At 49.4% G+C, this 17634-nt stretch overlaps 1 protein-coding gene across 1 annotated transcript in view; it reads right to left on the reverse strand.

Annotated features, from left to right (window-relative positions):
• AGAP1 (ArfGAP with GTPase domain, ankyrin repeat and PH domain 1) overlaps positions 1–17634 on the reverse strand; it is a 611312-nt gene that overhangs the window by 156646 nt on the left and 437032 nt on the right. The window contains exon 13 of the mRNA XM_011929622.1: positions 7035–7196. Coding sequence (XP_011785012.1) covers positions 7035–7196 — 162 coding nt within the window. The remainder of the gene's footprint in view (positions 1–7034; positions 7197–17634) is intronic.

A 17634-nucleotide genomic window follows, 5' to 3' on the forward strand; every position in this document is an offset into this window, starting at 1 on the left:
GTTCAATTAAGAAGTCCTTATTGTATCAAAAAGTACTGTTGATTATGCAGTTTTTATGGAGCTGATTGTGGAGACTTCTTGTTCCCTTTCCATGGTAGCTGCCAATGGTAAACAAGGAGCAGACACGGGAGGTGCCGGTGGATCGTTGACAGAGATGAAAAGGAGAAAACCGGAGGGAGGAATGACATTAACACTCGTGCAACTGGATCTCCCCTCCAGCTTCCTCCAAATAACACAGAATTCAATGTGAAAGCCCCTGTAGACCGGATATAAACCTGGAAGGTAACAGTTTCCAGGCCCTGACACCTTGCCAGTCATGTGCTCACCATCACGTGCATACTAATTGCACCCCAGGAGTGAGAACAGATGAGAACCTTGTGCTAATAAGACTCTTACAACCTTGTTATATTCTAAATAACAAAACAAACACACTGTCCTCCCAATCACGGCATGCGAAATCCCCAAACTACCCAGCAATGGCTCAAGCTGCATGATAGTCCATATAACTGGATGGTTACAGATTAACTGAGAGCTTCCACGCACCCACGTATTGCTTTTCTGTAATAATGAATATGCAAGAAAACAACAACAACAACACCGTATGCTACGCATGCATGATTCTTTAATTTCTCTCCAAAGTGCCTTCCAAAACATCAACTAATTAATATAAAAAAAAAGTCCTAAGGTAAAAGGTAACTGATCAAGAATAGCAACATCTGTTTCTTAGCATCTAAGTAAAAACAAAACTCCATTTTGTGACTAACTAAATCACCACCACTGGTGTTTAAAGTTGTAAACAGGCAACATTTAATGAAAAAGTAATGCTTTCTGCAGTTTTATTAAATAAGACAACCATTATGTGCTCAATCTGCACAATAAAAATTAAGCTCTACAACAGGTTAGCCTTCCCTAACTTTTACAACTCAGTGCGTTTTTGTGCTTCTTCTGAATTCCCATGCCTTTCTCGAATATTCTGCCTGACATCCTCGTTATAGTTTCTTGCATGTCTAATCTCCATAATCAGGCTCTAAACTTCTTAGAGAGAGAGAGGAACTGAGTTTCATTTCTCAACGTCTCCCATGGAGCCAAACACAAAACGCTCTCCCTGTGGTGGTTGCTTCACATTTGATGAAAGAATAAAATGATCCACAATTTCAGGTTCTCCTTTGAAAGAGTGAAGGGAAACTAAGTCCTGGGTGACCTCTGCAACTCTGGAATTAATGAAATTTGTCAACATTTCATTGCTCAGTGAGTGCAGCTATGATGAGCAATTCATTTTCTACCATAACAGTGAGAGGCCCGTTTGTGACTTACCCTCTACAGGAGAATCTTTCAATATCCATCCAGGATCAACCACACAATGGTGCGATAAAGACCAGAATGAACAACCAAAGGAACAAGATGAGAAGGATAAAATAAATTCCCTTCTGAGACCTTCAGAACAAAGCGCTGTGAACCCAAGGGGGGGAAAACACCAGGATTTCTGCATACCCTCTCGTATAATAAGATTGGGTAAATCCAGCCCGGTCCTGCATTTTTAAAGAAAGATCTTTGCTACACAACTTCTAGATGTTATGAGACATATAAAAGTCAGTGTCTTTACATGGAATCTGAGAAATATCAAGGAAGCTATTCAGTGTGCCCCACTCCCAGATTCAAAAGCAGCTCCACATACCTCAAAGACTTGCTTTTTGCCTGGTGGAAAGAGTTTGAGGCAGAGAATCAAGAGACAGTTCTGTCACCTACCAGCAATCTGACCCTGGACAAGAAAGCCACTTAACCTCTCTCTACTTCAGCCTTTTCACTGGGGAAACAGGGAAATTAGCACTTGATGCAAACTTGCATGAATGTTATAAAACTAACGAGAACCACCAGGTTCGGGGCCACAGAATGGGACTGCAGAGACCGTTCATTTTAGCTATGACAACCTCACTACTGGACCTGAGATAAGAAGATGCCCAGAAAGTATTGTAATTCAAAGACAATGCCAAGAGATGACAAGCCATTACAGATCTGGAAAATCCCAGATCTTTTCCAGGTGCTTTTCCCTGGAAACATACCCTTAAACTCGGACCTGGTCGGGAATCCAGGGCTGTGGTGCAATCACCTTCCAGAGCCTGGCTTCCTCTACCGTGGTCCAACCCATGCAGAGTCAGGGTCACTCCCTCTCAGGTGGCCCTGGTTCACAGAGCTTTTCCTAGAGCTTTTAACATCAGAACCAAAATACATCTCCTTGAGGCTTCCACCCATCAGGTCCCATGGTTACCACATGGGCCATCCAGGACAAGTCGGGATGCCCTTCACTCGGCAGACCTTCCACCAGCTGGTCACAGTCACCATGCCTCATGGCCCTCATCCTCGTCACTACCCTTTTCTCCAGTCACTGCACGCTCCCTCCACGCATGGGCTTCAGGCCCCGTCATCATCCTGCCCAGTCACATCTCAAGCTCCTTCCACTGGTCTACAATGACCAGGCAGCACAACGGCCCATCTGTGATGTAAGAGCCTAGTGGCGGGCTCCGTCTCCACACATCTCCTGGTAATCCTCAGGACCCAAAATATACACAACAAGATAAGGGATTCTCCAGTCACAGTCCCTGCTCCTGCAACTTTCTAGATTCATCCAATTCATGTTAAATTGTAAACCTAAGAAAATAAATGTTCTCCTTAGGCTGGGGTCTGACACCCTCTGCCATCTGGTGCAGAACAAAGTGGCCGTTCTTCAGCAAAAAGAGCACAGAAAGGACCTGTGCAGGGAGAAACTCAATGGCAGGAACGGCCCTCTTTCCACCGGTCACCCTGACAGCCCCTTGCAGATACAGCGTTTCTGGGTTTGCAGCAGCAGATACTGATGATTCCTACCATTAGCCTTTACTTTCTGAATGAGCGCGCCACAGAGGTAAGAAACAGCCAGAGTGAGAACCTCTGCGCTTGGCTGGGAGTCTAGGAAGACCTTCTGGCAGGGTCCTTGTCGCGCACAGCTGGGGAAGGCTGCTGAGGTCTGTTCAGGAAGCCGCGAGGGCTCCCTGGGCCAGGCTAAAGGCAGACCCTGGGGGATGATGGATGGGAGCACACACCCCTGCCCTCTAGAGGCTTCGTTTCCTGTGCTTGCGGACCACCAGCAGAGTGGCATGGCACAGGCTGCAGGGGCTTGCAGGAGGTGCTGTGAAAGACGAACACTCTACGGCTTCCGTTGGTTTTGTCTTGGTCCTGGGAGCCAACTGTGTGAACTGGCATCCTGGGCTCTGAGGCCTTTTGGCCTCTGGTTGGATTTGGTCAAGGAGGGGCCACTGGAGACCAGTGGGACGGAGAAGAGTGAGGTCACCCTCACCCTCCCGGTCACCACAGCTGGATGTGTCTCTCCTGAAGGCCACAGATCCTAGCTGGAAGCTTTCCCAGATAGTTGCCCTCTCTTTGCCCCATTACACCCCAGGTTCTACACCAAACCCACCGCTCTCCCCGCACCTCTGCAGACCATCCCAGGAAGACTCTCCTCAGCGAGCCAGCTTGCGAGCCCCATCCCATTCCAGATTCATCAGCTGACCTCAATGGATTCTACTGACCAATGGATTCAAAGGACCCTGAAGAATTTGCTGACTTCAATGGAATTTTATTTTTCTTATACTCTAAAGAGATTTGAACCTAGTTATTTGTTCCAATAGGGTATGTTAAAAACCATAAAATTCAACTACTTTACACACATCTTCTATACAATTTTTTATATCTGTAATTCCAACTTTTCAGCACTTGGTCAGGTGACAGAGAACACACTAGTAGTAACCAGTCACAGAGCCTTGCAGGAAAGAGAAGCAGAAATGGTTTCTTATAATTGAACAGTATTCTTAAAATATAAAATACAGGCCAGGTGTGGTGACTCATGCCTGTAACCCCAGCACTTTGGGAGGCTGAGGTGGGAGGATTGTTAGAGCCCAGGAGTTCAAGACCAGCCTGGGCAAAAGAGCGAAACTCTGTTTCTACAAAAAAACAAAAAAATTAGTCAGGTGTCATGGTGCCTGCCTGTGGTCGCAGCTACTTAGGAGGCTGAGGTGGGAGGATCACTTGAACCTGGGAGGTCGAGGCTGCAGTGAGCCATGATCGCACCACTGCACCCCAGCCTGGGTGACAGAGTGAGACTCTGTCTCAAAAAATACAATCAATCAATCAATCAATAAAATAAAACAAAACATATATAACTAGATTTAATTTCAAGAACAGAATGTTTAATTTGGGTGTTTTACACAATGTACTTTCAAGGAATTAACAGTAAATAAAACTGTCAAAAACACTGTATATCACTGAATCTACAATGATAAGATATGTTCTGACTTTAGAGATGTTCCAATTTGGGGGGAAAATGTGGCTTTGAAAAAATGAAATATATAGACTGTTTCATAAAAGTGACTCATTTGTAGTCTGATAGGTAACTTTCCCCAGGGAAAAATGATACATTTTCTTTTTATAAATAACTTATGACTTATTTTCTACTGGAAAGATGTCATAGCTGCTGACATAGAGACCAGACTCTCCTAATTAGAGAGTGGGTGGATCCCTTGAAACCTCTGCCTTGGAATTCCAAACACACGCCACCCACTTACACATCCATGTTTGAGACACTTGCCATTTCCTAGTCTCGGAGTTTCCATGGTGCCTGAAATCTTTCTGCTGGTGTTACCACTTCAGCAGTAAGACCCTTTAAGGAAAGGGGTCCCCAGTTGCTGCTTGGACACAGCCCCTGTCTCAGCCTTGGTATCCACTATTGCCTGGCACCCACACACCGTCCCACTCACTCAGCAAGTGGACTCGAAACATCAGGCGCCCAACATGGTCACGGTCACTTGTCAAACTTCCTTCGAACGCACTAGTGCTGAAGGGAACATTAGGTAGTACCAGCTGCTCAATTAAATGTGCAGAAATGCTACTGATTTATGGTAGCGCCTCCCCCCACCCCGCCCCCATTCACTTGTTTACACAGCAGTCAACACGTGGGTGGGATAACGAAAGTGTATCTAAGTGGCAACAGTCAGTTCCTACCAGGCTGTGCATTAAAAAAACCCACAGACCTCGACTGGAAACACACAATAAACGCAAGAAGACGTGTACCTGTGAAAATGAGCACATGGCCTGACCCTAAAGGGAATCTAACCCCTGCCCCTGTGTGTGCAGCCTGGGGGTGTGGAGGGCACAGGCTGCCACCCTGGGGGAGGCTAACCTTCTTCCCAATCAGGGACGGGTGGCCGCACGTGCTTGGCAGGGTGATTTTTGCCAAATGGTTGTCTGAAGGAGTCTTACCAACACAAAGTGCTTGTGGCTGAATCCGTTTTCAGTGGGAAGGTCAGTGGCACCTGTGGCTGCTCTGACCCGTAACCATTACTTTCCACCATCGCTGACTTAACGGAATTATCCTCACTCACCACTACATGAGAAAAATCTTTTTTTTTTTTTTTTTGAAGACAGAGTCTCAGTCGCCCAGGCTGGAGTGCAGTGGCGTGGTCTCAGTTCACTGCAACCTCCACCCTCTGGGTTCAAGCAACTCTCCCGCCGCAGCCTCCCAAGTAGCTGGGATTACAGGAGTGCGCCACCACACCCAGCTCATTTTTGTATTTTTAGTAGAGACGGAGTTTCATCATGTTGGCCAGGCTGGTCTCAAACTCCTGATGTCACGGGATCTTCCTGCCTTGGCCTCCCAAAGTGCTGGGATTACAGGTGTAAGCCAAAGCCACCGTGCCTGGCCGAAACATCAGTTTTTATTGCCTAAATATGTTAGCAGAAAGCTTCCAGGAGGCAACACGGGAAGAAACGTCATGAAGGAGAAAGGCTTCCAGCCGTTCTACAGAGGCTGGTGGGCTACTCAGAGTTCTGAACTTCAGCTTCCTGATGATGAAAGAAATGATGCTCCCCGCCTCGGGCGTTATGGAAACACACACCCCACGCTCTGCCCCTTCCCTGCTAACACGCGCACCTTGGGTTCATGCACTGCGCTCTGGATATGCGGAAGGGACGGGCCACTCCCTCAATGTGGCCACTGTCTGATAGCCCGCGGGTCTGAACCCTCAATCGAGCCGAGTATCTGGAAAAAGCATGCCAGCCACAGAGAAAGGACGGAAGCCATAAAGGTTGCCCCTGGGCACGAGACCCTTGCTGAAGACACGCTTTTACCACTGCCGGTCTCACAGGTAACCACACTCTCTTACCACTGCCGGTCTCACAGGCAACAATTCATGTTCTGACAACAAGGTTCTCAGATTTTAATTTTTCCTTTTAAGTACTCCTTTGTAACAACTGCACTAATTTTCTCTCTCATAATGTGGGGGGATGTGTGTATATGTGTGTGTGTGTGTGTGTGTGTGTGTATGCGTGCACTCACGTGTCTCTACTTACATCTATGGAATTGAAAAAAAGGGAATTCACTTGGAGGAGCCACTTCAGGAAGCTCAGGTCCAGTCATCAATGGCAATAAAACCTAAGGAAGGACTCAGGTGAAAGGAGACTCACAATGAGCGGTGACAACTGGAATATTAATAGAGCCCACATACCAGAAAGAGCTGATGGACATTAACAGAAGAGGTGTTTATCATAACACGTTGCTAAAAGCTGAAATCAAGGCAGGTGTCTGGTTAGTTAAGAGTCACCAATATCAGAGATGATTCATAAACTAGAAGTAGGCACGGTCCCCAGCAGAGTCACGCAGCATGGCCCGCCTTGGCTGGAGAGGACATTCGCCCAGGCTGCCAGTGTGGGCGAGACCTCAGAACCGGATCAGGCCCGTGGCTGGGAGACCAGCACTTCTACCAGCTACCAGTGACAGCGGCCAAGAGTGGAGCGGATTTGGTTGAGAAACATGAGAATCAGACAGTGATGAAAAGGTCCCAAGGGCCCTCAGCCCTCTAGTGCCACCGTGCAAACAGAAAGCACGTCGGTGACCAGCATTACTGTGCATTTGTGGTGCTAAGGGTGTCTAATTTCACATATTTGAAGAATAACAAAAGAATTCTCTGAAGTGGAGACTCTCTCCCTGGGCACCCCGGAGCCCTTACCTTCAGCAGTGCCGGACAGGCCATCGGCTTTGAAGTTGCTAGTGCTTTTCTTCCTTCGGTGCTTCTTTCTGTTGGCGTGAGGGGAGGGGGGCGGGTCGAGCTTGGGGCTGGTGGTGCTGGAGATACTGGGGCTGGAGCATACGGAGTCACCCAGCCCCGTGTCTGCCGTTGGACCGGAAAAGGCAAAAAAAAAACGCAGAGAGTGAGCACTTATAAAGTAGAGTACGCAGAAACAGCACAGCCACGCTCCTCCCACATCACACGGGGTCCTGCAAGTAACATCCCATCACTGCATTGCTGGGTTGGAGGCCCACAGCCTCTGGTATGAGATGGGCTCAGTCCCCCTTGCTCTACTGTGCCACTCGCTATTTAAAAACAAGCATTTATTTTTCTATCACCAGCATGCTATGGATAAGTTCTCCTTCTCTCCTTTGCATGACTGGAGCTCTGCAAAAGGAAAGGGGTGAGTTTATGCTTTTTAATTGTCTTTCTCTTCTTAAAATTACCTTAATATACTAGAAATGAAAACGACGCATTTAAGAATACATTTGGAAATATCATCTGAAATGGGTGTGACTCCTGGGGGTGCACAGAATAAGGGATTCCTGATCCTTTCCTCTGGCCTCAATATTACAGATGACTGTAACTTCATCTTGTTTTATTATCAGTGAAAAATTCTATGCTATTTTTTTCTCTCTCTCACCAATGTCCAGTGACAGTGTTTGGAAGTCGATATAGGAGGCCTGCCAATTTTTGATTCACTGAAGCGAAAAGTTTCAAAACCAGTGCACACTGTATTCACTGTCAGTGAAACTCTCAATGTATTAAGTCCATTTGTATCTTTATCAAAGAGAAGGCCAAAGTGGTACTAAATAACCAGAACGCACATCTAATTCAACCAGGGTGGAAAAGTACACTGAACATGTGCAGGAAAAACAGGTGGTGCGTGCCTCTGGAATCTTGAAAAGTTTTCATTTTATGATTCAGCATCTTTAAGTCCAAAGTCAGAGCTCTGTGCAGCACACTGCACCCATTCACCTATTTTTTGAGCACTGACTGTGAGCCAGCAGCTTTTTGAGATGCTGGGAGCCACCATTTATTGAGGAGAAACAGATAAAACATTCCTGCCCCCAATGGGAACCCTCTAAAGTGGAGTGGCAGCGACATGGCAGCCGGGCTAGAACCTAGAGTCCATCAGAAGCTGGTAAGAGTTATGGGAAAGACAGAATAGGAACATGGGGCATCGAGGCTAGGAGGTTTGGGAGAGGTGGCAGCGATGGGGGGTGTCATTTAAAATAGGGTAGCTGGGGCAGGTCTCGCTGAGCAGGGGACACTGAGTTAAGACTTGAAAATGGCAGAGGAGTGAGAAGGTAATGAGAGCAGAGAAACAGCCAGAGCCTGGCTCTAAGGAGGGATCCTGGTGTGTTCCAGAAACGGAGAGGGGGCCGGAGTGGCAGCGGCCGGTGTGGCTAGGGGAGGCCTGTGGAAGGTGGCACTGGAGAGGAGGGGGCTCGTGGGCCACCGTGAGGACCCTCGCCTGTGCTTTGGGGGAAATGGGGAGCCACTGCAGGCTTTTGAGCAGAACAGTGACATGACTTCAAATATAAAGATAATGGAAATCAAAATGAATTGAAAATATGTCTATTTTGCGAAGTTCTAGGAATTTTTATCATATGTTGAGAAACGTAAAAACATTCAATTTAAGGTATCTGAGAAATACATATGGTCCCAAGAGCACCCTGATGCACCCTGACCGCCGTAAGGCAGAGACCCCTCGCCCCTCTCTGCACGGTCGGAAACGTCACCTGTTATTGCACGCACCCTTTACACGTGGAAGAAGAGGGCTGTGGGGAGCTTCTCCTGCGAAGGGGGTGAAGGGCCACCCCAGGGCAGCCCAGGCGGCACTGGACACCGCGAGACCCCCGCGACTGTGTCAACCGTGTGCACTCCTGGGTGGACACTCACTCACAAAAGGCGGAAGTTCCCTTCACCGCTTTAAGGAGTTGCGAGAAATGTGGCAATTCGGTGTCTCAGCGACTTTCCCCCACCAGGCCGGAGGCGCTTCCTACAGACGCACATCCTTAGATGCAGAGGCACTAAGAGACACCTGGTGATTTCAATGGCCAGCTTTCCAAGCTATTACATAGAAAGCAGCATTGAATGGCTGCACAGCCTCCCGTGGAGGGGCCCCCAGTCCCCTACTGCTGGACATGGAGATTGTTTATAGTTTCTGAACTGTTTCCAGAGAGTGTGGAAATTTAACATATTTATACTTATTTTCTTTTAAATGCCATTAAGTACATGAAAATATTCTATGACATGGAAATTTTTTTTTTTTTGAGACGGGGTCTTGCTCTGTCGCCCGGGCTGGAGTGCAGTTGCCAAATCTCAGCTCACTGCAAGCTCCGCCTCCCGGGTTTACGCCATTCTCCTGCCTCAGCCTCCCGAGTAGCTGGGACTACAGGCGCCCGCCACCACGTCCGGCTAGTTTTTTTGTATTTTTAGTAGAGACGGGGTTTCACCGTGTTAGCCAGGATGGTCTCGATCTCCTGACCTCGTGATCCGCCCGTCTCGGCCTCCCAAAGTGCTGGGATTACAGGCTTTAGCCACCACGCCCGGCCTAAGTAATATTATATTAAAATCATATTATTATTTTACTCTGTCCCTTGGGTGGCCTCTCATTTCGACAGGCCATGTTCATCCCCAACTGTGTGTCCTTCCTTCTGTCACTCTGTGTTTAACACCCTCTCCCAAACTAACATTTCTCATCTCTAAACTCCTATGGAGCCCAGAGTTAGGACCTTTTGCACGCGGCTGCCAGTCGCTTATCTCAACCTAACTAGCACGCCTGTGCCCATGCCCAGGGCAACCACCAGTGCTCGCCTCCCCCGTGACCTGTGCAATGCGGAGCCCACAGCAGGTGCGTTATACCATAAACTGTCTTCCGTTATCCAGCGGTTGTTTTTATGAGTGTATACCAGTATTTCTAAGACACTCAGAACACATACATTAGCTATGTTATCCACTCGACAGGCTTCCACACGGGCATGGTGGGTCCACTGCTAGGCTCTCTATTCCAGGCCACCACTCTTTATGTCTCTCTCCGTGTTCTAAGCCTATGCGTTGTTACTCTTCACAATTGTTTTAGTTACGCTTGGCCGTTCTGACCATATACTCCCATCCATCCATCCATGCCAACGAAAAAGACGGTGGACATGGTGGAGTCAAGATAGAGCTTCCCACCTTCAGATGCACCATCCACTCCTGGGAGATTCTGAGAGTGACCACTGAGCCTAGATAAATCATACTGTCTTTGTGTTCAGCTCACATATCTTTCAACTTGCCTATGAGGAAACCAAGGAACAATCTTGTCAAATACTCTGCTGAGGGTTACATGGTTACCCAACTCACACATATTTTTGACAACTTAAAAACAGCAAAGGGACATCTATTTGATGTCTATCCATTCTCTTTAATAAACTATCCCTGTTCAAATACGTGCTTCCTTTTCCATGTGCACACAAAGCACCCCTTTAACCATCAAATTCAGAATCCCACCTGGGTGTGACCTGACTCACTGGCACCTAGCTCAGAATTCATGTTTCTGCAAATCAAAATGGCACGTCTGTTACTAGGCCCCTTCCTACTTCTAGCTGTAGAAAACTTTTTGCAAAATAGTTGACAGGGACAGGGCCCTCTCATTTCCAAGCTTTCTCCATATCTTGGAATATTTATAATTCAGGGAGAAATCCCAGACTCACCTGGAGGAAGCAGCTAAGTGGTAGTCTTGGGGAGGAGACAGCACTCGGAAATACCACCACCCACCTTCCCCTAAGAGACCACCACAGCCAACCCACCAGCATTTCCTCCACATCCGCACTTTCCTTTTGTGTCCTTCCACACCAGCGCTTCCAGTCCCATGGGGCTCTCGATTCCCACAGATCCACTGGTTCTCCAGGAGCCCCCACCCAGGACCTCTGGCAATGGATGGAGACGTTTCTGGGTATCAAACTGGGTGGGGTGGAGGCGCTAGAGGCATCAGGTGGTAGAAGCCAGAGGTGCTGAAAAACGCCCTACAATGCACAGGACAGCCCCCACCACAAAGAACAGTCTCAAATACCTAAAATATCAATAGCGAGAAACCCCACAGAATTTAACCAGAACTTCTAGTCTTCAATCTCTCTCAGGCTCCGCGTTTGGAATTTTGATCTGTCTGCATCTCAACCTCCTGGGTGTCCTTTCCAGCATGCTGGCCTCTGTACCACTCCACCCTCACGAAGCTCTTCTGTCCTGGACCTCAGCCACCCTCTCTCATGGTCTCACCCAAGCTTGCTACCAGCAAGAACCGCAGTCTCTGGGGTCTACAACTGCCACCCCGACCCCTGCCTCCCCAGCTCACTAGGCCTTCACTCCCACGGCTCCTCTATGCCCTGAGTTCCACGCCATCTGACATCCAACCTGCTCACATCCCACTGTTGTCTTTATACAGCTGGGCGGCATCCCACACTACTTGAAACTCACCCTTGTAAGTTTCCCTTCTCCCACCACCTCTCCTGAGCAGGAAGCCCCAACTCCACTGACTTCCAACCCTCCACGTGCTTGGCACTGTCACGGGCCAGGGCTGGGAGAGGGTGGTGCTGTGCACACCGGCCACCTCTGCGTGATCAGTGTACCCCTCTGTGGTCTCTGGCCTGCCCTTCAATCCTATCTCACTTCTGTAGTAACCCACTTCCCACTCTCCAGGGGGCTATTTCACAGCCTCTCCTCCCGCTTCAAACACCCCACGCCCCACACCATTCCTGTGACGACCTCATTTTTCGCTTCACTGAAAAACACAGAACAAAAAACCAAAAGCATCCATCAGAAGACGGCACCCTCCACCCCGCCCTGCCCCAGCCTGTCCCAGCAGTCTCCATGGGCACGGGGCCCCTCCCCTGGGAACTGGATGCTCCCCCACCCTCGCTCCCCCAGCACCCGGCACTAAACATGAGCCGTCATCTCACATTTTTTTTTTTTTTTTTTTGAGATGGAGTCTTGCTCTGTTGCCAGGCTGGAGTGCAGTGGCGTGATCTCGGCTCACTGCCACCTCTACCTCCCGGGTTCAAGCGATTCTCCTGCACCACGCCCAGCTAATTTTTGTATTTTCAGTGAAGACAGTGTTTCACCATGTTGGCCAGGATGGTCTCGATCTCTTGACCTCGTGATCCGCCAGCTTCGACCGCCCAAAGTGTTGGGATTACAGGCCTGAGCCACCGCATCCAGCCCCGTCATCTCACATTTTTAATGCAACTCTCCCTTGGCCCCACACCTCCACCCTGGACATTTGACTCCTGCCCTTCTTTAAAGTACAACTCCCCAGGGCCTGTCCCTCTGCACTGCTGTCCACAGCTGGCCTCACTCCAGTCCTGCTCACATCCCACCAACCACTGGGGTCAGCAGCACCCTGCAGGTGCTGCATCAGTGGACAAGGCTCAAAGCAGTCACACCAGTCTCGGCAGCATCCACACAGCTCATCCCTGCCGCCTTAGATGGGGAACTGTGTCGAGGGGTTCTGCTAGGCAGGCAGAAGGGATACCAGGAAGTTTTAGACTCCAGAAGCCAAAGGAAAAAGCCCTAAGAGAGGCCTTCCCCAAGCTGGCCACTGGCACATCCAGCCCCTCCCAGCGCCCTGTGCTCGGTGGCTCTCTCCACATGGGGACACGACATGCTCCATGAGGGTTTCTTTGTTTCCAGAACATCTTCCCTGCGAGTGCTCGAGCTTCAGGAAGGTGGGCCTTCGCTCACCCTCTTCGCCAGCACACATCCTTCCTGAAGCATATTCAGGATGAGTAATGGGGTTCCATACGTTATTTGTTTTATGAAAGAACTGACCTCTGTGTGAGAGGCACTTGCACAGGGGGAGGAACGGACCACTTTCTGGTGTATCACACGGCAGTGTCTCAATTTCGCGACTTAGTTTTAAAAGTAGCCACAAGCACGCTTTTGTGCCAAAGTACTGTCCTACGAGTTTCCAACCATTTGGAATCTAGTTTTAGGCAATCGACTGAGCCCACGAGTGAAGTCTATTGACAAGGAGAAAGCATCTCCCTGTTGAGTATCCCCATGCACCAAGCATGCCCTAGGAGCCGGCTGCTCTCAGAGAATAAAGGGCAAGACCCCTGTCTCCACGGGGCTGATTTCTAAGGAGTGAAGAGAATGCCTATCAGATTTCTTGCTTGATGCCTTCCATAAAAGATGATTTTTCCTGGGCCCTGCTACTTGAACAAAGAAGGAAGAGGGAATCACATCTCCGGCAAGCACGCCGATGGCAGGGGCCGCAGGTGCAGGGAGAAGTGAGGTATGTAAGAGTCCGCACGGACACCTGCACTGGGCCGAGCATACCCAGGCTACCTCCAGCCGCCCCAGAGAATGGGACCAACAGGGAGATGAAGGTGTCATTGCACCAGGAGAAAGCCCAGGAGAGGGCTGGGGAGAAAGAGCAGAAAAATGCGAGCCTTGCTCTGGCCACTGCAGAGAGAGGGAGGCAAGCTTTTCAGAGGACACAGGGTTGTCATGGAATAAAAACAACGGTGATCTCAAGAATGGAAACAGAAAGCAAGGCCAGCATTCATGAGCTCCTGCAATCGTCCTCAGGAGGCTATGACTCGAGTAACTGACATGTGCAAAGCACCCGAGATCCCGGAAGCAGCACCAGCCCATGCTCCAATCTGCTGCTCACAGGGCCGAGGTCCTCCAAGGTGGGTCTGCAAGTACCCTCCCTGCCCTCATTTGGAGGCATGGAGTTGAGGCAGTGAGTGACTTTCCAGGCCATGCTGCAGGCAGGGCGGGGCGTCTCTGCCCACTGTGTTCTCCTGCCACGGCAATGCTCCAACACTCTATGACCCAGGCCCTGGACATTTTACTCCAACTTTCTTGCTGGAAGGAGACAACCAGTGGCACGTGACCACTCAGAGGTGGGGTGTCTATGGCGGCCCAAGAGGGAGGCACTCAAGCCCTTAGAAAAGTCACGTGCTCTGGGCTGGGGCGAGTGGGAGCAGGTTCGGCCAGAGTGGACAGGCAGCCGGCGGGGAAAGTGGCACAGCTTTGACAGGAGGGAGCTCTGGTGCCAGTTCCAGATGCCTGCCCGTGGGAGGGCCCAGCTGCAGCAGCAGGGGCACCGGCTGCACGAGGGAGTGGCCACCATGGTGCTGAGAAGGCGATGGCAGCGGTGAAACGGGATGTGAACTGAGGGGCCCGTGGCAGGAGACAGAAGTCCGGCAGGAAGTGTGACCTGGGACTCAAGACCAGTGAAGACCAACCAGAGAGGACCCGCCTGGAGGCCAGGCCCTGCCTGACCTCTCCTGGGCTGGGTGTTCTCCTGGCAAGAATGACCAGGTTCCCGTTCACCGGGTGCTGGGCTCTGCCACAGGAATATGAATGCCCCTGGCTTCTAGGTCTTGAGAGCTCCCTTTCAAGGAGGTGTTTAACATTCCCCTGGTTTAAAATATGAGCAATCACAACGCACTAGGCTTCCACGCTGTGCTTTTCCATTCTGACTACTCCTCTCGCCTGACAAGGTATTCCTCAAATTGAAGAGGCCCCGAAAGCCCCGCCTGAGACACTGTAAATGAGCTCCAGCCGGCCCACGGAGCGCCATCCGCTCCTCCTGGCTGCATACAAAGAATGCATTTTATTTTGTATCAATTACCGGGCGCCGGGACAGACGACTACTGTCGATGGTGCTAAGTACGGGAGGGGAGAAACGAAGAGCAAAAAGCCATGCCAAATTAAAAAAGCGAGCGCCTCATTACTCCACATCTAAAGTGGCTTTGACGGAGGGACTCGGGGTCCCGAGCCACGCGACGCTGAACCAGGATGGGCCGGCACCATCCCGCGCATTCAATGTCAGCCATTAGTTCTTCCCAATCGGGCATCAATGTTCAACGCACACCCCAAAAAATATATAATACGAGCAATAATGATCACAATCTGCAGTCTCTCCGAGCTTCGGAACGTGAAGTATGAGTCAAAGAAGCAGTTTCACTTTTCACTCGCAGAGCTGACAAGCATGACTAGAGGGGGAATAAAATAACATTCCGTCCGCATAAATATCAAGCAGCCTGCTTGAGACTGATGGGCCAGGAATGTATTCTTAGCTATCATTCCGGCAGACAGGCCCAAGGACACTCATAACTTATTTTACAATCATTTAGTTTCAGCTCAAGTGGAAAACGTGACAACTTATCTCTGCTGACAAGATGCCATATCGAACCTTACAATTAACTCTCCTCCGATTATCTGCCCAGCCGATCATTAGCCGGGCAATTTTTGATGAACCGTTGCAGGGAGCTCGCCTTGGTGAGGGTCCTCGCCAGGTGTGCTGATAGGTTTTTGATATCCCGGGTAATATTCGAGAGAGGAGGCTCTGTGCTTGTGATTCTCATGTCCCTCCCGCTTCCGAGGGTCTCTAAACGTGTCCACTGGGGGAGGTGCTGGGCGTAGGCGTACTTGATCTCTGCAAGCCTCCCTGCCGCAAGGACTCCTGCCGTTACCGCTGCCCTTAGCAGGGCCTTAATCCACGCCCGGGTCAGATCTTCCCTGACCCTGGAGCCTGGATTTCAGGGAGTGCTGGGCCCTCCAGAGACACCTCCAACCACTCTTCCGCAGGGGGCTCAGTTTGATGAGGGGCACACCAAGAATTTGCTAGAAGGAGCCAACACTCACTCTGGGGGAGCTTCCATGGTTCCTGAAGAGTTGGCTGCTAATTTTCTACATGTTGATTAAAGATACAAAATGCCTTAAAACATGTTCATAAGAAGCATGCATCTATACAGGAAAAAAAGGAAAAGAAAGACAGAAGAAAAGAGAGAGGAAAATGCTGAGCACATGTGTATCAGCCCCCCGCCCCCGCTGGCTTCCACCCATACCTTAATTTACCTATTTGGCAGTGTCAGGTACATGACTAAAAATCCTTTTTTCTTTGGTATTAAAAGAATTTAAAATTATCAAAGACAGGCCCATTTGTAGGTGTCAGGAGGGGAAATCAGTTGAGGGCTAAAGCCCCCTACAAACTCAAGATGAAGTCGTTGTAGGAACTCGTAAATTAAAACGCACTTCCTTTGATACACGGCCAACGATAGAAAGCTAATTTGGATCTTTAATAAGGGCTCTGTTCTTTCTGAAGCTTACAGAGATGTGTAGGCCGGTAAATAAAGAACAGGCCACCTTTGCCATCCAAGGAAATCACAACATCCTGGGTCTCTGTTAAAAGGTGAGTGTGAAGTGAGGTTCAAAACCTCACCCCTTCGCACAGTCCTTTTGACGGGAGCTTTCAGCAGGAGGAGGTTGACTTGAATTCCCCATCTCTGAAGATGTTTCAGAGACTGGTATTATTGTCCCTTCCCTTTGCCGCTCACACAGAGGTACACAATGTCAGAGGGGCAGCGGGGACACGGCAGGGGGCCCAGGAAGATGACAGGTGTTGGCGAAAGGAAAAGACAACACAGTGTTAGGCTGAGTTATAAAAACGGGGAGGAAAGGAATACAATAGGAGGAGCCAGAACCAAGAGAACACACGGGAGAGAAGAATCGCCTACTCGGGCCATTTTCAATTACGCCCGGAGATCTCTCTAAATTAAGCCGAGTCAGTAGGAATTTAGGAAATTGGATCTTCCATTGAGATGAGGACCTTGATGACTGAAGTATGTTTATAAAGCCTTACAAAGAAAAAAAGCACATGTTCTGACCACGGATTCGGGTACCGAGTTTCTTTCTGGAGACGACGAAAATGTTCTGAGATTGACTGTGGTGATGGTTGCACATATCTGTGAGATACTAAAAACTACTGCATTGCACCCGTTAAATGCGGGAAGTGTGTTACGTGATTTTTACCTGAATAAAGCTGTTTAAAAAACAAGAAAAAAATGGGAGGGGTTGTTGTGTTAAATGCTACAAAGCAATTAAATATGGGCGATTTTAAAAAGCCCACTGTACGGTCCAGTGATATGGGGGGGTGGTCAGAGGGGGGAGAAGGTGGGCCGGGTTCCCCCAGAAACAGAAGCTAAAGGCCATCATGAGACTTGGGCCACGAGCTGAGTCTGGACGTGGCTGTCTGGTCTCCAGCCACCTGCCAGGATCTGGCTCTACACAGTGGACCCACGGGAGGCCCTAGTCTTGAGCTGCTCACAGGGCCCCACACTGAAGGGGTGTCCCCAGCCTCCTCCTTCCCACAGGTGGGACAGCCCTGGGCTTCTCAAGCTTCTCTGTGTTCTCGCCTCCCAGGTCACACTCCTCTGCTCTTTCCTCTGGTTCCTGTCGCTTTCTTTGCATCCCATCCATTTCCTGGTATCTCTCCTTTCTTGTCCACTACAATTTTTTTTTTTCCTTCATGCTGGAGGGCCAGCTGGCGCCGAACGGCATCATCCAATTTGAAGGGATGACAGAAGGAACGCAGAGTGGCCAAGTGAGGCAGAAAGTCTGGGGAAGCCACAGGGAGTGTGCCAGAAAGGAGCATGCTTGGGAATGCACATCAGGATTTTATAGTTAAGGCTCAAAAATCAAATTGTTCTCTAGCTGATTTTTAGCTGAATGCAAGCAGCACAAAGTTTAAATTAATACGGTG

Source organism: Colobus angolensis, unplaced genomic scaffold, assembly GCF_000951035.1.
Source record: "Colobus angolensis palliatus isolate OR3802 unplaced genomic scaffold, Cang.pa_1.0 Scaffold82, whole genome shotgun sequence".
NCBI lineage: Eukaryota > Metazoa > Chordata > Mammalia > Primates > Cercopithecidae > Colobus > Colobus angolensis.